The sequence below is a fragment of the Marmota marmota genome, unplaced genomic scaffold (assembly GCF_001458135.2).
Source record: "Marmota marmota marmota unplaced genomic scaffold, marMar, whole genome shotgun sequence".
Lineage (NCBI taxonomy): Eukaryota > Metazoa > Chordata > Mammalia > Rodentia > Sciuridae > Marmota > Marmota marmota.
In genome coordinates, this window is record NW_026000051.1 from 2,546,104 (window position 1) to 2,568,141 (window position 22,038).

At 49.1% G+C, this 22,038-nt stretch overlaps 3 protein-coding genes across 3 annotated transcripts in view; 2 read left to right on the forward strand and 1 right to left on the reverse strand.

Annotated features, from left to right (window-relative positions):
- Positions 1-3,902, forward strand: part of CUNH9orf78 (chromosome unknown C9orf78 homolog) — a 6,508-nt gene extending 2,606 nt beyond the window's left edge. Inside the window, exons 5-9 of the mRNA XM_015497447.2 lie at positions 521-598; positions 2,057-2,254; positions 2,927-3,063; positions 3,165-3,263; positions 3,655-3,902. Of these exons, the coding sequence (XP_015352933.1) occupies positions 521-598; positions 2,057-2,254; positions 2,927-3,063; positions 3,165-3,263; positions 3,655-3,746 (604 nt within the window). The 3' untranslated portion in view covers positions 3,747-3,902. The remainder of the gene's footprint in view (positions 1-520; positions 599-2,056; positions 2,255-2,926; positions 3,064-3,164; positions 3,264-3,654) is intronic.
- A 2,536-nt stretch (positions 3,903-6,438) lies between these two features.
- On the forward strand, positions 6,439-13,016 carry LOC107152168 (torsin-1A). Its single transcript, XM_048812791.1, has 4 exons — positions 6,439-6,565; positions 8,579-8,826; positions 8,919-9,046; positions 12,407-13,016. The coding sequence occupies exons 1-4, from the start codon at positions 6,485-6,487 to the stop codon at positions 12,655-12,657; spliced, it is 708 nt and encodes a 235-aa protein (XP_048668748.1). The 5' UTR covers positions 6,439-6,484; the 3' UTR covers positions 12,658-13,016.
- Positions 13,017-15,277: 2,261 nt separating this feature from the next.
- Tor1b (torsin family 1 member B) overlaps positions 15,278-22,038 on the reverse strand; it is a 23,316-nt gene continuing 16,555 nt past the window's right edge. The window contains exons 3-6 of the mRNA XM_015497448.2: positions 21,420-21,685; positions 19,543-19,718; positions 17,698-17,825; positions 15,278-17,453 (exon numbers count right to left, since the gene is read on the reverse strand). Coding sequence (XP_015352934.2) covers positions 17,212-17,453; positions 17,698-17,825; positions 19,543-19,718; positions 21,420-21,685 — 812 coding nt within the window. The 3' untranslated portion in view covers positions 15,278-17,211. The remainder of the gene's footprint in view (positions 17,454-17,697; positions 17,826-19,542; positions 19,719-21,419; positions 21,686-22,038) is intronic.

Genomic DNA, 22,038 nt, shown 5'->3' on the forward strand with positions numbered 1-22,038 from the left:
CCCCACCCAACCCCTACACGCCCCCAACACAAAAGAAACAAAACTTGGGCTGGGGATGTGGCTCAAGCGGTAGCGCGCTCGCCTGGCATGCGTGCGACCCGGGTTACGATCCATCAGCACCACATACAAACAAAGATGTTGTGTCCGCCGATAAACTAAAAATAAATATTGAAAAAAAAAAAAAAAAGAAACAAAACTTTAAAACTTAGCTCAGAGCCAAGTAGGTAGACTCCCTTTGTAAAAGTGCTTTGTTCATTACCTTTCAAACACGAAACCATTCTAAAAATAATACATTCAAATATTACAAAGCTTAAAAAATAAATTTCCCAGAGGTATCACCAGAAGCCAACAAGATAGTTGGCATTAATTTTAGTTTGTATATCATACATACCATGTCATGTTTTTTGCCCAACCATAAACAGAATATTGTGCTTTCTGTTGTGTCCTTGTTTCATTCTTATACAAGCTGGCCACACTGAATGGTGACTTGGAGTCTTTGCCTCACTGCTCTTTCTTTCAGGATCAGTGAAGAGGAGGACCTTCATCTGGGGACATCATTTTCTGCAGAAACCAACCGGAGGGATGAAGATGCAGACATGTAGGTGCCAGTCTGTTTGGCTGTGAGCACCTGGGGCTGGGCTGAAGTCAGACAAGTCTAAGATGATACTTAGTCACATTTGACATTTCTAGAGTTCTCTAGAAGACACCAAAGTTGACCTCTCTCTCCCTGCCTCTCAGGCTTGAGAACTTTGAAAACCTCTTAAAAAGCTGGGCGTGGTGGCATGCACCTGTGATCCTAGAGACTTGGGAGACTGAGGAGGGAGGATCCTAAGTTTGTGGCCAGCCTCACCTTATCTCAAAAAAAAAAAAAGCAAAAAGGGCCGGGAACGTGGCTCAGTGATTAAGTGCCTCTGGGTTCAATCCTGGTAGAAAAAAAGAAAGGAAGGGGGCTGGGGTTGTAGCTCTGGTAGAACACTTGCCTTACACGTGGAAGGTACTGGGTTCCATCCTCAGCACCGCATAAAAATAAAGGTATTATGTCCATCTACAACTAAATATATTTAAAAAAAAAAAGAAGGAAGGAAGAAAACGTTTTAAAAGTTCTTTAAAGGGTGGTTCTTGGGATTTTAGATTCCTTGACTAGTGATATTTCCCCAAAATATTACAGGAATAAGCATGAACTTACCCATATTCTTTTGCTAAATCCTTTAAAAAACAAATACCACCTCTAATCCCAGCAATAGGCTGAGGCTGGAGGATGTCCAGTTCAAGACCAGACTGGGCAACTTAGTGGGATTCTGTCTCAAAATTTAAAAAAAATTTAAGGTGGGATTGAGGCTGTAGCTCAATGGTAGAATTCCCCTGGATTCACTCCCCAGTGTAGTAAAAAACAAAAATAACTACATATTGTGCTTTCTGTTGTGTCCTTGTTTCATTCTTATATCATACAAGCTGGCCATACTGAATGGTGACTTCGAGTCTCTGCCTCACTGCTCTTTCAGGATCAACAGAGAGTTGGCATTAATTTTAGTTTGTATATCATACATACCATGTCATGTTTTTTTGCCTAACCATACACAGAATATTGTGCTTTTTGCCTTCAAAGAAGCTTAACATCACTAGATTGGTAAGACACGATATAGGTTGGTACTTTAAGTTGAAATTTTCTTTTTTGGGGGAGGGTACCAGGAATTGAACTCAGGGGCACTTGGCCACTGAGCCCCATCCCAGTTCTATTTTGTGTTTTATTAGAGACAGGCTCTCACTGAGTTGTTAAGCACCTCACTGTTGCTGAGGCTGGCTTTGAACTCTCAATCCTCCTGCCTTAGCCTCCCAAGCCACTGGGATTACAGGTGTGCACCACTGTGCCCAGCTTAAATTGAAATTTTCTAACTTGAAAAATCACAAGTTATTTTTTTCTCAGTTCTCCAGGAACTGAAGAGTATTTCCTCGTGGACCATCATGGATCTGTGGGCCAGTGTTGGGAACTCCTAATTTAGAAGATGTCCAACATGAGCTCTTGCCCTCTCTGATGCCTGTGGGTTTCTCTTTTCAGGATGAAGTACATTGAGACAGAGCTAAAGAAGAGGAAAGGGATTGTGGAACATGAGGAACAGAAAATCAAGCCAAAGAACGCAGAGGACTGTCTATATGAACTTCCTGAAAACATCCGTGTCTCCTCTGCAAAGAAGACCGAGGAGATGCTTTCCAACCAGATGCTGAGTGGCATCCCCGAGGTGGACCTGGGCATCGAGTGCGTGTTAGACCCATCTTGTCTCTCCCTGCCCTGGGCACTCGGGAGAGCTGTTTGCCAGTTAAAAGTCGTGGGGACCATTTCTTCCTTGTGACCTTGGAAACCCACAAGCATAAATTCCATTCTCTCTGGAAGGCTGTTGCAGGAGTTTTCTGGAGGCTTGGTCAGAGTGGTCGGAGAGACCTGAGGGCCTGACCGCTGAGAGCACAAGTGCTTGCTCGCCTCCTGCTCCCAGCTTGGGCTTTTACGCTGGGTTCTCCAGCAGGAGCTGTTAAAGGCTCCCCCAGGCTCCCCGATGATCCTCCTTTCACTTTAACTACAAAATACCTGCTTAGAGGGGGAGTATCACAAAAGAAATACAATGACCCACACCCCCACTGGGGAGAGTGGACAGGAGACCTTGGGTTCTCACCTCTTTCCTGGCCTTGCTGGCTTTGAACTATAGGCTTGATTTCCTGTTGATCAGAAGAGAGGAACAGCTCCTGATCTCCCATGACTACAAATGGTCCACAAAAACGTGACTGTAAAGGCGCTTGGTGAACTGTAGAGAGCCCTGCCTAGGACACACCATTTCCCCACACAGGGGTGGGCTGCCAGCCTCGCCAGTGAATTCCACCTGCATACCAGAGGGGCTGTGATCTAACGTGGGCTCTGATTCCTCTCTCCCCATAGTGCAAAAATAAAAAATATAATTTCCACGGAGGATGCCAAGGCTCGCCTGCTGGCAGAGCAGCAGAATAAGAAGAAAGACAGTGAGACATCCTTCGTGCCCACGAACATGGCTGTGAATTACGTGCAACACAACCGATGTAAGCGCTCTGGCAAGCAGCCCTGCCGTCCCCCACGTTGGGCTAGGTGCCCAGGAGCCCTGCAGTCTGTCTGACGTGTGCTCTGCTCTCTTGTGGTCCAGTTTATCATGAGGAGCTCAATGCTCCCATCCGGAGAAACAAAGAGGAGCCCAAAGCCCGGCCATTGCGAGTGGGTGACACGGAGAAGCCAGAGCCTGAGCGTGAGTACAGCTGAGGCCCCGGTTCCCAGGAGGACTGTGCAGGCCAGGGCGGGCGGGGGAGGGCGGAGCTCTGGCTTTGGGCCAGGGCATCCTGGTTCTCATCCATGCTCTGGCCCATCCCTTTCCAAGCCTCAGCGTCTTCATTTATACGATGGGGATGGTAACAGAACTCACCACTTGGGGCTGTTCTAAGGATTCACTCTATGACCAAGTACAGGAGAGACAAGCTGGGAAAGTTCAGACAGCAAAAATAAAACATACTCACCCCAGGCCCTCCCGTGCTGTATGCACTGGCCTAGCCACAGGGAACCAGATGGTGTGGCCCTGGCGTGTGAGCAGCAGGGTCTCGTGGTGGGTTCCAGTGTGGCAGACTGTCTCCTCTTCTCCTCAGGGTCCCCTCCTAACCGCAAACGTCCTGCTAATGAGAAGGCCACTGATGACTACCACTATGAGAAGTTCAAGAAGATGAACAGGCGGTACTGAGAAGGCCTGGGCTGTCCCTGCTGAGCAGGCTTGGTGCCGCTGCTTCCTGCTGGCTTTCAAGCACTGAATTTGTGACTTTTTGAAACAAAACTGGGTAGTTTTCCTATTTGGGGGCAAACTGTTCCTATGAGCATCATTAAATCTTGTTTGTAAATATGTTGACTTTCTCTTTTTTTTTTTAAATATATTTTTTAGTTGTTGACAGACCTTTATTTCATTTATTTATATGCAGTGCTGAGAATCGAACCCAGTGCCTCACACATCTAGGCAAGTGTGCTACTGCTGAGCCCCCACCCCAGCCCCCTGACTTCTCTTAGTGCTGTTCTGAGTCGGAGGGCACAGCCCTATGTTGCTCCTGGTAGGGTGACATCCTTCATACTGTGCTTCCAAGAGCACACATGATCAGGTCTTTTGCTTTTGTGCATTTGGAATAGGGTTTGAGTCTGCATCCTTTTTTGCTTAGAGTAGGTCCAGCAGACAGCAGAAAACATGGGATGGGATCAGAGATATTAGTATTTCTGACTTATACAAAGTTACCTGTTTCTCTTCATTAAAAAAGAAAAACTGAGGGGCTGGGGATGTGGCTCAAGTGGTAGCGTACTTGCCTAACATGGTGAGACACTGGGTTCGATTCTCAGCACCACGTAAAAATAAAATATATTGTGTCCACCTAAAAATAAAAAATAAAAAAATATTTTAAAAAAAAAAGAAAAATTGATTCGGGTGCCGTAGCGCACACCTGTAATTCCAGTGACTTGGGAGACTGAGGCAGGATCCATTACAATTTCAAAGCCAGCCTCAGCAGCTTAGCACGGCACTAACCAACTTAGTGAGACCCTCTCTCTAAATGAAAAAAAAAAAAAATTAAGCTGAGACAGTGGTGCACATCTATAATTCCAGCTACTATGGAGGCTGAGGCAGGAGGATTGCAGGTTTGAGACCAGCCTGGGCAACTTAGACCTTCAGGGGGCTGAGTATCTTCATGATGTCCACTGTCAGCAGGTTGACTGACACCTGGGTAGGCCACACCCAAGGGCACAGTAAGAGAAGGGGACACACACAAGGCACTTCCATGGAAGATTCTATCCTAAACAGGGCAAGGGGTTATATTACAAAGGAACAGTGAGCATAGCTTCACCCATGGGGCTGTAGCAAGACACACCCATGCAGGAGACACTGGCCCTCAAACCCAAGAAGGGTGGGGAAAACTCTGTCACATTTCTGTGACTGAGCACCTCAGCATCCAGCCGGGGAGTGTGACTCAGTCATGTGTAAGGTTGGTCTCCCACATAGACCCTGTTTCAAAAAAATAAAATGGGGTAGAGATATAGTTCAGTGGTGTGCTCCTAGGTTGTATCACTAAAAAAGAAAAACTGCATTTCTTATCACTTTTAAAACAGTGATGGAATTGAAAATGAAACCCACCTTATTGTTTGTATTATATTTCTTTACATTAACATCAGATAATGTTTTCAAAGCCTGGGGTGGAGTAACTCAAATGTAAAACTGAATTACTAAAATAGATTTTTCTCCTTTAATTCAAAAGACATGGACATGCCCCAGCCTGTCAAGTACCTTCCCAAACTTGCTGCTATTTTCCCTGAGGCATTGACACAGGCACCACAACAGGGAAGGAGCAGTCTGTTGACTCCTGAGCTGATGTAGGGTGGGTGCTGAGTCTACAGGAATTTGGCTCCGAGGTCACATCTGAGCCCTGCTCCTGGTTAATTGTGTCCTTGGACAAATCCCTTTCCCTCTAAATCTGTTTTCTCATCTATAAAGTGGAGAATACCCAGCTCGAGTAGCATGCAAGGTCACAGAGGCAGGAACCACATGTGCCTCATTTTTTTTTGTTTGAATACATGAGGACCTGGGTTTCATCCTTATCACCACCACAACAAAACAACAATCAAAAAAATTCAGGCCAGACCAGTACTTCTCAAAACTATCAAGGCAAGATCTTAAAAAAAAAAAAAGTTAATTCTGCAGAAGTCACAATTAAGAAGAGACATTACAACTAAATGTGGTGTGCAAGAAAGAATTAAATAAAAGTAAGGGAATGTGAATAACTACAGACTTTAGTTAATCTATCGAGTGGTTCATTAATTGTAACAAATGTAGCATATAAGATTCTAATAATATAAGATTTTGGGCTGGGGATGTGGCTCAAGCGGTAGCGCGCTCGCCTGGCACGCGCGGGCCCGGGTTCAATCCTCAGCACCACATACAAATAAAATAAAGATGATGTGTCCACCGAAAACTAAAAATAAATATTAAAAAAAAAAAAAAAAACCTCTCTCTCTCAAAAAAAAAAAGATTTTAATAATGGATGGGCTGGGGTCGTAGCTTAATGGAAGAGCGCTTGCCTAGCATGTGTGAGGCCCTGGGTTCGATTCTTACCACAACTTTTTAAAAAATTAATAATGGAAACTAGGGGAGATGGTATGTGGGAACCCTCTGACCTTCTCAATTTTTCTGTAAACCTAAAACTGTTCTTAAAAACAAACAAACAAACAAAAAACACGTAACTATCAGCGGATATCTACAAAAAACATTTCAGAAGAGGAGGTGCGATGTCGGGGGCTGCCCCTAACAAAGATGGCAGCCTCACGCTCCAGGGGCGGGACTGCCCCAAACAAAGAGGGCGGCCACCGCGGGGCGGAAGCGGAAGCGTGCTGCTGGCGGTCGCGCGGGTGCAGGGTCGGCGCAGGCTCGCGCAGGGCGGCGCGGGTCCGGGCATGAAGCTGGGCCGGGCCGTGCTGGCCCTGCTGCTCCTGGCGCCGTGGGTGGTGCGGGCGNTCTACTGTGATCTTTTGGGGGTTCCCTGTTGTAATAAGTGAGCCTGAACACGGCACCACTTGTCAGTTCCCCTTTGAAAGGTGTGGAAGTTAGAGAGAGTTGAAATTCCTGGTCATTACACATCAAAGCTTTGTGGTGGTTTCTGAAACTAGGCCCAGTGATAGTAAGCATGGACATAGGTTTTTAGAAATGGAAATGATTAAATCCAGTTTGAAGGTTGTCACATGTCATTCATTTTGTGCAAAGGGAAGCATGTCTAGAGATGCCTAAGTTTGCTTGAACTTCCCTGCTGCTAAATGCTTTTACAGTTTAATTCACTGAATAACCAACCACCCAGGCTCTGGCAGTGACCCTAGACTCAAATCTTGACACTTCCTCCTACCAGCTGTGTAGCCTTGGGAAAGTCACCAGACCTCTCTGAGAAACAGGGTCTTCATTACATAATGGTGCTTGGGAGAATTCAGTGAGCTGTCAGTTATGTAGCATGGTGCCTGGCACTTGAGCTTTAAATAAGTGCTGTTACCTTTTAGGATCCATGTGACAGACCTGCAAAGTAGGCAGAACAGTCAGGTACTTAGCCCTCACCACCTGAACACAACTGCCTAGGGCTCCTGAGATTCTGGACTTCCAGCATTGAAACTGGACAAGTTCTAGGCCAGTTGGGATGAGTTGGTTGTCATAGTTAGGATTGAGGCACCTCCATCTTAACAAATGACTTTGGGCAGGTTGACCTCTCCGTGCCTGCATTTTCTTATCTGTCTGAAAGAGAATGCAGTAGTGTTGTCCTGATGGCTTTGGGTGGAACGGTAACATGTTGTGTAAATGGTGCTTTGAATAGTGTCTTGCCAGACACTGTTTTTTTGCAGTACTGCAAAAGGAACCCAGGGCCCCGTGCATGTTAGGCCTGTGATCAACTGTCTACATTGGCGTAGCATAGTGAGAACACCTTGGCTGATGGGGCCAACAGAGCAGGGAGTCCTGTGTAAATAGTGACACAGTGAGCTCAAGCCACTTCAGGTCTCCAGAGATTCCTGTGTAAGTGCAAGCTAGTTCAGACTTACAGGGCAGGATTGCTGCTTAGATTAGATACACACAGGGAACATTGTAACCACAGTCACAGTAGCCAAGGATAACCCCGGAATAATAATAAGACCTACAGTGTAACTTCCAGAGTCTTCCTTAGAAAATAAATAGCTCAATTTCCTACCTCACCTGGAGGGGAAAAAATATCTGTGGATTTTATAGAATCATAGCCTAACTTTCTGATAAAAAAGCTTCAAGGGATCTTATTCCTTACCTGGAATACCCTGGACTGGGGTGTGGCTCTGTGGTAGAGCCCTTGCCTAGCGTGCTCTAGAGCCTGGGTTCCATTCCCAGCACACACAAAAATAAGTACCCAAATGTGTTCACAGGGTATATGGTGAGGCAGATTTATTTCAGGAACTGTTCCAGAAACTGATGTGCTGCCTCACCAGGCTGTCCTCTAAGTGCTGCGCCCTGGGGTTCAGCTGCCTCTCCTGAGGGAGCCGGATCACTACATTTCCATCTATAAGTTGGAGCACTGGCACTGGCCATGCTGCCAAGTAAGGGTAGAGGTCACTTAGGTTCTCTCTTCCAGAAAGATTGGAGTACACTACACGGTGTGTGTAACTCACTGCCGTTTGGCGACCAAGAACCAGTACCTCATTGTGTTGGCCTGGTCTCCCAGCAGGAGTCATCACTGGGGTGAGGGGCTTGGAGTCAGTCAGGCAGGGCTGGGTTCAGATCCTGCTCTGCTACATACTGTATAATCTTGGGCATGTGGGTTAAGCTCCCCCTGCTTCCACGTCCTCATCTGTAAGTCAGGTATGATGGTGCCCCCTCCCTGGGGTGATCGTGAGGAAGAAAGTGCATGTCAGGTTCTTGGTGCAGACCTCCCAAAATGCACCCATTGTTCTCAGTGGTGGAAGTTGTCCCACAGGGCTAGGGTGTGGCTCAGTGGTTGATCACAGGCCTAACATGCACGAGGCCCAGGCCCTGGGTTCCTTTTGTAGCACTGCATAGAAATGGTTGTTTCCGTTGCGCTTGCTGAGGGCTCTGAATTGGCTCTTCCCCTTGTAATCCAGGACCAGTTACAGCTGTGGATCCGAGGCAACGTGAGTGCCTGTGCAAGGTCCATCTTCATCTTTGATGAGATGGACAAGATGCACGCTGGCCTCATAGATGCCATCAAGCCTTTCCTGGACTATTACGATGTGGTGGATGAGGTCTCCTACCAGAAGGCCATCTTCATATTCCTCAGGTGAGGTCCCGGCTGGGACATGGCTGAAGGGCTGGGCGCGCACCCGTGGGCCTCGGGAAGCCCAGTCCCCCCTCACTGCAGCTGTCTTACAGCAATGCTGGAGCAGAGAGGATCACAGATGTGGCTTTGGATTTCTGGAGAAGAGGGAAGCAGAGGGAGGAAATCAAGCTCAAGGACATGGAGCACGCCTTGTCTGTGTCTGTCTTCAACAACAGGAACAGTAAGTGGGCTGTCCGCGCCAACCGTCTCCTTCAGAATCCTGCACCCTTAAGTTAGGAAGCATGAGCGCCTCCATCCCCAGGAGCTGGGTAGAAATACACTTCTCAGTCCCCTTCCAAGTCAGAATTCCTAAGGGGAATCTGGTGACAAACTCCAGGTGACTTTTATGAACACTAAAGTTTGAGCAGTACCATTTTCAACAAAGGGAAATTGTTGAAATTTTGAAAATTAGTTTTCTTCAGCTAAGTATTTTCTCTATAGTGGAAAAGAAGAGGAGACCACTGTTGGTGGCTGGTGGGGACGGGCCCCAGGAGGCGCCTTCCTTTCTCAGCCTCGCGTAGAACTCAGGTCCTATGTCTGAGAACGTGGCGCCAGGGCAGGCCCTCGCCCTGTCCAGCCATAGGCCCCGCTCCCACCTGCACATCGCCTGTAGTCTCACAATCCCCTTGGTGAGGAGGTGGCTGTTTTCCCTATTTGCAGATGAGGACCGTGAAACACAGCCCATTATGTATCTTTGCTTCCAGAACCTGAGCTTTTGACTCCTGGCTCAGCTACCTGTCCTGCCAGTGTCACACAGACCTTTGACCTTGAACCCTGGGGGGTTCAGGCCATGCCAGGGCTGACTCACTAGCTGAAGACTTTCGCAGTGCCCTTTGCCTGGTCACATCTTTACTCGGGTTCTTGAAGAGACAAAACAGAGGGCCTTGGCCTTGAGTTTTTTTGGTTTTTTTTTGGTACCAGGAATTGAACCCAGGGGCACCTAACCACTGAGCCACATCTCCAAACCCTTTTGGGTATTTTATTAGAGACAGGGTCTCACTGAGTTTCTTGGGGCCTCACTGGCTTTTGAATTCGCCATTCTCCTGCCTTGGCCTCCCAAGTTGCTGGGATTACAGGCATGCGCCACCACGCCTGGCCCAGAAAGCCTTGTTTGAAACATGGTTGCTAAGAAATTCATACTGGGATTTCAGGAATAGCATGGGACATTTTATGTGAACTTATATAAATGTAATATTACTGAGGAAAGACAAATATTGTGTAGAACGTTAAGAAGTCTCTTTCATGCCAGAAGACGAGAGCGGGCACCACGGGAACTGTGGCCTCCGGTGGTCATGACAAGGCAGTGCTGAGACCACACTGGCAGGCCACACAGTGGCTGCAGGACAAGCGTGGCCACTGGGCAGACCTGGCTCGGCCGCTGTGGACAGGCCTTGGCGGGAGCTGAATGCTCACTGCGCAGCAAGTGGACAGGCATTCTTGCCCTCAGACCTTGTGCTGTGATGATGATAAAGATGGCGGGATGTGTGCATGCGTGTGTGCTCACTCAGTAAACACGCACACACAGACACCCACATCCTCCGCCGCTTAGGGGAAAAAAATAAGAAATGGTTTGTGCTGCTGGGATAAGTTCAAGCCATACTTAGAGAGCCCAGAGGTTTCAGGCAGTATTTGAGCTGACCCGTAGGACTGAGCCATGTGGACAGCTAAGGGACAATATTCCCTTGGGTCTGCAGGTACAGGTCTCTGAGGTAGGCAGGGGCTGGGGTCATGGCAGGAAGGACAGTAGTGAGGCCTGGCCACTTACCCCAAGTGAGGAGAGGACCTGGAGGGTTTTGGCAGGTGATGACATGCCCCTGGTTCTCAAGGGATCCTGACTGCTGTGGACAACAGATTCTCTGGTGTGGTAGCCATGGAGGTGCTAAGGCCCAGTCAGATTCTGGGTACAGTTTGAAGGTAAAAGCCAGATTTCCCGCAGGATTGCTTGGGGGCATGAGAGAAGTATGAGGCTTGAGCAGAAGGAGGGTGGGTCCTGCCACTGGGTGGAGCAGGCGGAGCAGGCTTGTGGGGACCACATGACTTGTTGGTGTCCCAGCAGGTGTGTGGAACAGACGTGGCCCGTCCTAGGGACATTCCAGGGAGCTATGTGGTTGGGAAGATAGCTTTGGGAGTCAGCAGTACGTGTCCTTTGTTCCTCTGGAGCTGGGGGATGAACCAGCCCGGCCCGTAGACGTTTTATTATTGTCGGGTGTTGCTGCTGGGGCCGGAACCCAGGGCTCACTCGTGCTAGGCAAGGGCTCCACTTGCTGCAACCCCAGCCCTTTTTATTTTTTGTGACAGGTCTCTCTAAATTGCCCAAACTGACCTCAAACTTGCAATCCTCCTGCCTCAGCCTCCTGAAGGGCTAGGGTTACAGGTGTGCACCACTGCACCTGGCCCAGTAGGTGGTTTTTAAATCACTGGTTCTGCTGGACACCTCTGGGCCTGTGTGGCCAGGTCCTTGTCATCATTGCTATGCTCAGAGGTCCCCTTTTTCTCTGGGCCCTGCCCAACCACCCCAGCTGCCTGGTTCACTTCAGGTGCCTAGGGCTTGGCCCTGTGGGAAAGTGTGTCTCTCCTGGTTGATCGGGTGTCTCCTCACCCCTGTGCCAGCAGCGTCTCTGGCTGGCTGGCTGGCTCTGCTGTCCCCAGGACCCAGCACACACCTGCTGGGTGAGCCATTCCACTTGTTAGTGTGGTTACTTTCTGTGGCCACATTCTCCTCCCCAGCCAGCCGGGCAGATCTGCTGAGAACCAGTGGTGCGCGAGGCACTGTTGGGAATGGAAAATTTATACTCCAGTCTTGGCGGAGCTAGCATTAGGGGCAGAGTCACAAGGAATAACCAGCCAAGCAGCAGGGTGTGGAGGATCGTGGGCAGTGGTGAGCAGTGGGTGCTGTGTCGTGTGGGAGGGAGTAACCCCTGGATCAAGAGTCCCACGAAGCCAGGTGTGGTGGTGTGCACCTGTAATCCCAGGGACTCAGGAGGTTGAGGCAGGAGGATTGCAAGTCAGAGGCCAGCCTCAACAATTTAGACCCTAAGCAACTTAGAAAGACCCTGTCTTAAAATAAAAAGGACTGGGATGTGGCTCAAAAAAAAAAGGTCCCAGGACCCGGGAGGGCTAGGCAGGGGCAGGGAGACCCTCTGGGAGAATGCCTGGCAGAGCCGGGCCCCTGGGTGTGCAGTGTCACATTCGCACTTGGGTGCTTGAGGGGGTCCGGCTTTTGGCTCCGGGATGCTCTGCACACTTGGGCTGCACTGCAGCGGCAGTGAGTTTCTGCCCTCTGCTAGTCCAGATGCCAAAGTTCCAGCAGAGTCCAGGTTTCCAGGACTCACCCGCTCCTGCACCACCTCTGCTGGTCCCAGGGTCCCTGGGACACTGACTTTGTATTGCCAGGCGGAGGTCCTCTGCATCGTCACCCTGCCCCTGCTGTCGTAGAAGAGTCACAGCTTGTGGGTGTTCGGGCGACCCCCCAGTGGGTGTGTGCTGGGTGGACGGACTGGCAGGTGCCTGGTGGCAAACAGCATCTTTTCCTGTTTCCCAGGTGGTTTCTGGCACAGCAGTCTGATTGACCGAAACCTCATTGATTATTTTGTCCCCTTCCTGCCCCTGGAATACAAACACCTGAAGATGTGCATCAGGGTCGAGATGCAGGCCCGCGGCTATGAGGTTGACGAGGACGTCATCAGCAGAGTGGCTGAAGAGATGACCTTTTTCCCCAAGGAGGAGCGCGTTTTCTCTGACAAGGGCTGCAAGACGGTGCACACCAAGCTGGACTATTACCTCGATGACTGATGGCCCACACCAGGCTTTGAGAGGAACTCAACGCTCAGTCTGCCCCTGCTCCTTTCCAGGGAAGAGGAATCAAATGGATATTTCCAGGGGTGCAGCAGGAATTCTGGGCCTGTTCCCTCCCTGGAAGGCCACAGTGCCCTACCTTACAGAACCCAGATATGGACAGGAGGTGTTGGAGCCTTCAGAGGAGAAAACTGCAGCTCCCAGCCCACCCACTCCAGGGCTTGTGATTTTTTAAAAATTATGTTTTAATTTCACTTATTTCTGTTTCAAGGAACGATAAATAAGTTTTACTGAAAATGTGATAACTTTATTTAAGATGGTTTTTAACATTATGAGAAACTTTTTTCAGATTCTAAGTTTTTGGCTTTGTGTGATTTTTTTCAAATACTCATCATTACATACTGTCATGTCTACCACATTAAGAAAACAGGCTGAGCATGGTCCTTGGCATCTGTTCTGTGGGATGGCAGTACAGGGGACACCAGCGCTATCCCAGGATGACCAGAACCAGCCCCGTCAGGGCCAGGAAGTGTGCAGACAGAAGGAGGAATACATCAGAGGACCCAGGCCGGCCCTCGGTAAGCCCGATGTCCTCCTGGGGCTTTCAGCTGGGAGCGGTGGGGACAGTGGGCGCTATGGGGACGAGCTTGGTCATACTGTGTGCACTCGTCAGAACTTGAATCTTTTGAAAGAAACATCCAGAGCCTGGCACACCCACCCACCATCCCAGGTTGAAGAGGGAGGATCAGAAGTCTGAGGCCAGCCTCAGCAGGAGAGTGAGGCCAGAGGAGACTTAGTGAGGACAGTAGTGATACCCGCCACAGGAGGAGAGCTGGGATGCAGCTCAGTGTGGCAAAGCGCCCATGACAATCGTGCTGGTGTGATCCCCAGTACCACCCCACCCCAAAAAAGGGAAGAAAAGGACCCTCCAGCTCCCCACTTGCCAGCCCCGCTACGTCTCCAAAGGAGCCGCACTTCCTCTGCTGGTTCTTCAGTTGTGTTGGATTTTGCCATATTCTTTTTAAGAACTCCTTCATGGTCACTAGTTATGTTGAATGAGAACTCCCCACATCTAGGAGAACTTAGCTGCCCCTCTGAGAAGGCCAAGAATAGTGTTATCTATAAATGCTACCATTTTACAACAGAATTTTGAACTTTTGGTTTCTTTTTCTCTGGGTGGTGCTGGGGACGGAGCATAGTGCCTCACATGTCCGAGGTGAGGGTTCTCTGTGCCATGTCCCAGCCTCGCATAGTTTGCGGATACATGCGAGTGTGCTGGAGACTGGAGCTCACACATGCTCACCACTGAGCCACACCCGCAGCCTTTTGAGTATGGTTTATAAAGGAAAACCCTTCACCAGAGGCCCGGGTGTAGGCTGAGTAAAGACGAAGCAAGGCGGTTCTGGTGGAAAGGAAGTGCAGTCTGACCCTCACCAAGCTGCTAGGGCAGTGCACTTCAAGGGCAGGACTCACGGAGCTCCTGGCACCCAGCCGTGGTGCTCTGGTCCAGCTGAGGTGTCAGGCAGGAGCGCAGGGCTCCAGGAGACAAGCCATATTGTGCCGCGCAGCTCGCATGCCTACAGAGGGGTAGGGCTCCCCAGGAAGGGTCCAGCAGGCTTAGAAGATGGCTGGAGGGGCCGAGGTGCTCAACAGCAGAGCCGTGCTCATGTTCAAGGCCTGTGTTCAGTTCCCAGCATAAAAATGATGCTGGCCTGGCTGCTGCGGGAGCCCCTGCCTTACGCCTACCTCGCCTGTTTCTAGGGTGGCCCGGTCTCCCTAACATGGTTCAAGTGTCCCTAGCAGTCACAGATGAGCTCTGATCATCCCTCTGAAGATGGCAGCCCTGGCACCTGTAAGGCTGTAAATAGGAAAAAGAGGTCCTCTGACATCATTTTGCAAAGTTCAGTCTCAGTAGATGAAGCAGTTTGGGGTGGAACAGACTGCCTTAGGCCAGACCAAGGAAATAAGTCTCCTGCCAGTTGAGCTCCTTCAACTGAGAAATGGAGGGAGGGGGCACGGCGATGAAGAGGGGTGTGAGGGCTGGGGATGTGGCTCAAGTGGTAGCGCGCTCACCTGGCATGCCAAAAACTAAAAAAATATATATATTTTTTTTTTTAACAATTTTTTTTGAGAGAATTTTTTTTTAAAATATTTATTTTTTAGTTCTCAGCAGACCCAACATCTTTGTTTGTAGGTGGTGTTGAGGATCGAACCCGGGCCACACGCTTGAGCCACATCCCCAGATCACTGCCAGGTTAAGTGTGGTTAAGGTTAAGATCTGAGTGACAACCAGGTTCTCGTTGGGTCCTAGTTCTGGGTGGGAAGAGCCAGCAGAGGAGTTTCCTCACCTGAGTTAGGGTCCTGGGGCTTCAACTTTTCCTTCCTGCGTCAGCCTCGCGAGGATGTATTTTCTAGAGTGAAGCCCACCTGGGTCCCAGGGAGCTAACTCTGAGGGGATAGCCACCTTTGAGACAAATCTTGGCTGTGAGATGCAGGCTGCCAACCCCCACACCTGGGGTAAGGTGTGTCTAACCTGAGATGTTGAAAACCTTTATTCTGCACTGACTTTGCCTCCACATAAACTAGAGGTAAGAAGAAAAAGTGACATCTCACAACATAGTATTTAGGTTTTATTATTTTCTATTCACTAGTCAATTCAAGTTCTTGTCCATATCTCATGAGAGGCTGGGCTTTTCCAAATCAGCAACCACAGTCCAAAGGTGGCCCACATGTGTGGAATTTATTGCATCACTGTAAACAGGAAACCTTGTCTCCTCCAGACCACAGGCCCAAAAGGTTATAAAAGAAAGGTAACTTAGCTCCAATGTGAGAACACATCCTGAAACTCAGGAGCCTCACCTTGGCATCTTCATTTATTGGGTGGTGCTGGGGAGGGAACTCGGGGCCTCATGCATGCGAGGCCAGCACTCTACCCAAGCCACGTCCCCAGCCCATAGGGGTGTTTGGGGGTGTTTTTAGATATTTTTTTAGTTGTCATTTTATCTCTTATGTGGTGCTGAGGATTGAAACCAGCACCTCCCACGTGCTAGGAGAGGGTACTCTACTGCTGAGCCACGACCCCAGCTCCCACTGTGATGTTTTTTAAAGACTAAATGTGATACCCCAGAAGGCATTTCCATGTTGCAGACTCTTCATTCTTGCACATTTCATACATATAAAAATGTTACCCAGTGTTTCAATCACGGGTCTAGTTATATCACAGCTGTGGGTCAGGCAGAAGGATCCTGCTGGCTGGAATCTGACTCTTTATTTCCCAGTGATCAGGGCCATCCAGCCTGGCACTGCCATGCAGGGGTCGGCATCAGATGACACCCAGACCAGCCACCACTCAGATGACCTTCTTTGATCTTCAATTGTGACCATACCATACCTTATACTTAACAATAAAAACTCATACTACTTCCCTAGCACAAAAAATAAAAATAAAAAAACCCATACTACTTAAAAGTACCTGAGAATAAGCAATTATTCCATTTTAAGTCATTCCCAGGTTTTAAAAATACACCTATCTTTTTCTGGGGTGGGTACAGCGATAGAACTCAGGGGCATTCAACCACTGAGCCACATACCCAGCCCAATTTTGTGTTTTATTTAGAGACAGGGTCTCACTGAATTGCTTAGCGCCTCACCATTGCCAAGACTGGTTTTGAACTCGTGATCCTCCAGCCTCAGCCTCCCAAACCGCTGGGATTATAGGCGTGCACCACGGAGCCCGGCAAAATACACTTATGTTTAAGGAGGCGCTTAAGCATTTTGCTCCCTCCGCAATCAGGCTCTGCAGGCCAGCACAGCTCAGAGCACCTGCCGGTCCTGCTGAGCTGCACAGACTCACAGGGGAAGTGTAACAGGCAAATGTGGCATGAAGGGGCTGGGGAAACCTGGTAGTGGCGTGTCTGGAGGACATGGTATAAGGAGCTAGGCTCACCAAGCAGACAGTGGGAATTCCAAGGCCAGGGCCAGACCCGAGGGACTCTGGATCCTGGTCTGCTTACAGGGCCTGGGTGCACCTTCACCCTTAGGATGACAGTCCAGCCCAGGACAAGAGTAGCCGGTGTGTAGGGCCACATCCTCCTCGCCAACACCATCTGCACCTGCAGGGCCACTGATGTTAACTAAAAATACTACCAGCCAGTGAATGTGCTCTGTGCAAAGAAAAAGCAGAGCAAGATGACTTTGGCATGTGAAAACCTGATGCTCCCAACTGTAGCAGGGTCCCTGGGGCCCTTGGTCAAAGCACTGGCTTGAGAGGCCGGGCCGTGGGTCACCAATGACCCTCCACCTCACGCACAGCTGTTTGCAGGCACTTCCGTGAAGGTTAATAACTGTGCATATGAAGGATTCTAAAAGCTCACATTCAATTGCAAGGAACAGCTGAACTGCCATCATGTCGCACGCAGGACAGATTAGTATCTTTTCAATAGTTAACTCTTAGAAACTTCTAGATCCCAAGTTCACAGGTGCAAATATGCAGAACCCTGAAGAGGTCTTCAAAGTGCTTCTGAAGGGCAAGGTCCGGGTGTGGGTAAGCACTCAGTGGAAATCTAGTCGGGACTGAACAGTCTTGCAGCCCTTGTCTGAATAGATTTTCTCATCTTTGGGGAAAAACGTCATTTCCTCTGCCACCCTGGTGACGATGTCTTCATCCACAGCAGCACCACGGGCCCGCATCTCTGCCCTCACACACATCTTCACATGTCTGTACTCCAAGGGCAGGAAGGGGACGAAGTAGTCGATAAGGTTTCTGTCTATCAGTCCACTGCGCCACAGGCCACCTGCAGAACAACACAGAGCTGTCTCCTGCCTGTCACTGCCACCTGGTGGAACTCCACACCTGATCTCAGCCTGCAGCATGTTCTTCACCTCTTCACTCCTGGCAAGAGTCTGTCAGGTGTGCAACCCCTGCTAAGGCCCTAGGGAACCCCACGGCAGCAGAGCCCCTAGCAAGTAGGCTCTGGGGCTCTGTAAAGACTCAGCAGAACAGACAGCACCTGCTGGCTCCTCGCCCTGGGGACTCACTGTGTTTATTGTTGAAGACTCCGACAGATAGCACAGGTTCCAGGTCCTTCAGCTGGATATCTTCCCTCTTTCTTCCTGCCCTCCAGAAGTCCAGAGCTGTCTTAGTTATGAGGTCCCCACCTGCATTGCTGGGTTGGCCAGGGAATAGATCAAATCACATATCAAGACTTCTATGTTTCATCAGGAAATGAACCTGCTCCAGGGTTTATTTATTTTTCTGGTGCTAGGAATGGAATACAGGCCTCAAGCATGCTAAGCGTGCTATGCCACTGAACTCTGCCCAGCCCTAAGCTTCAGCCTTTCTTGGGGTGCTGGCAGTTGAACTCAGGGTCTCATGCAGGCTTGGCAAGCACTCTACCACCAACCTACACATCTAATCCCTGAAGCTTTCCTCTTAGACCAAATTTACTAAATGCTACTATACACAAAAGAAACTGCCCTCAAGGAACTTAAAATTTGTTTCTGTTTTGTTTTGCATATTGAAGATTAAACCCAGGGATGTTCTGAGCTACACTCCCAGCCCTTTTTAAATTTTATTTTGAGATGGGATCTTGCAAAGTTGCTGAGGCTCACCTCAAACTTTCAATCCTCATGCTTCAGCCTGCAGAGTCACTGGGATTATAGGCATGCACCATTTGTTTCCTTTTTATTACTATTATTAGTAATTTATTTATTTATTTTGGTATGGGGATTGAACCTAGAAGCATTTTGTCACTGACCTACATCCCCAGCATCCCCCCCCCCTTTTCTTGGTACTGGGGATTTAACCCAGGGGCACTTAAGCACCTAGCCACATCCCCAGCTCTGTTTTTTAAATATTTTACTTAAAGACAGGGTCTCGCTGAGTTGCTCAGAGCCTCACTAAGTTGCTGACACTGGCTTTGAATCCATAATCCTCCTGCTTATCCTCCCGAGCCAGGCCATCCCCAGCCCTTTTTCTTATCTTTTTATTTTTATGGTTAATTATTTTCAGGACATAATTCTAATAATAAATACCTCCACACATTTAGGAAGCTCCTCTAGGATCCTGGTGCCTTGCTCTTCTCACTACACCCCTCCCCTATTTGGGCCAAGGGCCCCACAAGACTCCCCACCCACATCCATGGGCTCACCTACACCTCCTCCCCCCCTCCCCCATGCACTGCCCCACCCAGTGGTCCCCTATCGCCTCTCCAGCCAGGGCACCCACCTACAGGCCACCCCTGCACACTGGCTTCCCCACCTGCGGCCCTCCTCACTGCTCCAGGCTGGGGCACCAGGGGAAAACAGTCCATGAAGGCCACCAGAAGAGCTGTGGAAGCCCAGTGGCCACTATGGCAGGGCCAAGTATAACCTAGGCACCATGGAGAGGATGGCGACTCCGCCTCCCAGGAGGGCAGCAAGGACAGGGACGGGAGCAGCGGAAGCCCTGGGATTATATGCAGTCTTCTTTTTTATTTTGAGACAGTTTTGCTAAGTTGCTTAGAGCCTTGCTGATTTACTGCAGCTGGCCTTTAACTTGTGACCCACCTGCCTCAGCCACCGGAGATGCCAGGACCAAAGGCACGCACCACTGCCCAACACCATCTATGTCTTCATAGCTTTCTGGGATCATGCTGTGGTTTTATAACCCTCGAGACAACACACAGTTCCAAATTGTCTGTTATCAGCAACTATTTCCTCAGCTCATTCATCCCTGCCCATTCTATGCCATGCTGATTATTGGTAACCAAAAAGTAAAAGTAACTTTTACCAGGCTGGCACTTCTGTCCCTGATAAACAAAATGCAGGTGGTCACAAGGACCTCATTCTAGCACTGGGAGAATGGAGGACTCGTCTATCCCTGAGAAACCACTGCTGGCTGACCTGAGAAAGATGAAGATGGCTTTGCAGTAGGACACCCCGTCCACCTGCTCGTAGTAGTCAAGGAAAGGCTTGATGGCATCGATGATCCCGGGGTGCAACTTATCCATCTCGTCAAATATGAAAACCGAGCTGGCGCAGGCACTCACGTTTCCACGGATCCACTTCTGTAGCTGCTCCTAGACAAGACCACGAAAGAGTGGCAGAGGCTCAATGGCCACACCCAGGGAGCCCAAGCACCACCCTGTTCCTCTGCTCTAAAGGACTAAGGAAGGGGTTCCTGGGGCTCTGTCACCTTTTTCAAACCATCAGAAGTGTAAAGGGTAGGGGGGGCGCCTGGGGTTGTGGCTCAGTAGAGCGCTCGCCTAGCACGTGCGAGGCCTTGGGATCGATCTCAGCACTACAAGAAATAAATAAATAAAATAAAGGTACTGTGTCCAACTACAACTAAAAAATAAATATTTTTTAAAAAAACAAACTATTGGGCCAGGGCTGTGGCTCAGCGGTTGAGCACTTGCCTCCCACGTGTGAGGCACTGAGTTCGATCCTCGGCACCACATACAAAAAAATAAATAAAAGATACTATGTTCATTTACAACTAAAAAATATTTAAATAAAAAATAAATTATTTATGTTAAAAAAAAAGTGTAAACAAGCACAAAGATAAATGCTGAATTGCAAAGACATTTTTCCTAACTCAAATGTCATGCTTTGACTTTTTAAGGGTCTAAGAGGTAGAAGACATAGGAATATTTATCCTTCCTGCTGACCACCCCATAGTTTTCACCTCACATTTGAACAAAACCTCCAGTCAATATTGCCACATACACTGAGGAATAAGGTACTATATTAAGCTTTTAGTCTTAGATTAAGACCAAGACCCTAGACTAAAGCAAAGAACTGACCTAGATGACATTTCATGAAAAGTCTGTCCCTATGCTGCTGGCTTTTTTTCTTGTGGTGCTAAGGATAAAGCCCAAGGCTCCTGGCACACTAGGCAAGTGCCCTACCACTGCTCCTCACCCCCAGCCTCGAGGCTTTTCTTGAAACAAAAACACCCCAGCAACAAGTTCTCAAACCCAAAACGTGAAAGAACTTGACCATGAACGCCCCCCAGATACCCCTTCATCTATTTTGCCACGTTTCAAGAGATTTACAATACAATTTGAAAACAAGAAAATTATTTCTTCCTTTTGGCAATCTTCCGTCTTAGACCTTGAGTGGAAAATACTTTCACTTCCTAGTTCAGTTAAGTTTCTATTTCCCATTTTAGTTGGCACCGAACAGCAGGAATATTAACCTTAATAATGACACATTCATTTAGAAAACATTTAACACCTTAAATATGGAAAGAATCTCTCAGAGAAACACTCATGAGGCTTTCTTTGAGCCAAGACAAGGACTTGAAGGTCGGGGGAAACAAGGTATAAAAACCATTTAAGAGAGAAAAAAAAAATCCTCTAGTCTACCTTGCAAAATGCAGGGGTACAGCTGAGGCCACCTGGGGGGACAGGGAGCATTAAAGGAGGCCAGGACCATGCTAGCCATTGAGACTGTGCACTCACTGTAGAAGGTAGCTAGCAGGTAAAATGGGAGCTGAGAGGTTTGAGTTTAAGCTTTTTTGGGCCCAAAGGCCACAAATATTTTGAGGAGCAAGTCACCTTGCCTCTCTTGGCTCCATCTTTTAATGGGAATTACATCATCTACTCTGCTAGACTTCTAAGGAAAGATTTACAGGAGATCTTCCTAACCCCCTGGACTACAAGGAGCCTTAACTCTGGGGCTGTTGGATGCAAAGACAAGAAGAGGCCAGAGTTCCCAGGCAGGTCACCCAGGCCACTCTGAGCATCCTGCGAGGAGGTAAGGGTGGGTTCTCTTACCTGGTACAGTTTAATCTTCTGCTCATGAGGGAAGTGCAGAGTTGATACAAACAGGTGGACAAAGTTGCTCTTCAGGCCTTTTGGGTGAAGATTTTCAGCCACAATTTGACTGACAAAATTCTTGCCTGTGCCAGCCCAGCCGTGCAAGGACAGGGTCAGTGGTTTCTTGGGGTTTTTGTTGTTCTTGAAGCCAGTCAGCGCCTTGAGAATCACTTCCGTGGCCAGATGCTGTCCAAACAGCTTCTGCTCCAAATCCAACTTGAGGGCTGCGGGAGCCAGGCCCCGGACAGAGAGAGAAACACACGTTAAGAATGCATCAGAGAAGCGGCACTTTCCCAGCTGACCAAAGCGAGAGGCAGGCTCAGCGAGCGATCCGGCAGCGACTCTGCCCACCCCGGAGCCAAGGCTGAGGCTGACCCGCAGGGGCTGGAGCCAAGTGATGCCACCTCCGAGGAAGTGCATTAGGTGGCGGTTCTGCTTAACCCTACGCGTCTGACCAGGAAGCTAGATGGCTTTCATCCAAGGTCGGACCACCTCCCGGCCGAGCTGCAGGCTACTCTTCCGCCATCCCCGCGGGCTTCCAGGCGGCGCGGCGCGGCAGGCGCGGCTTGCAGGGCTG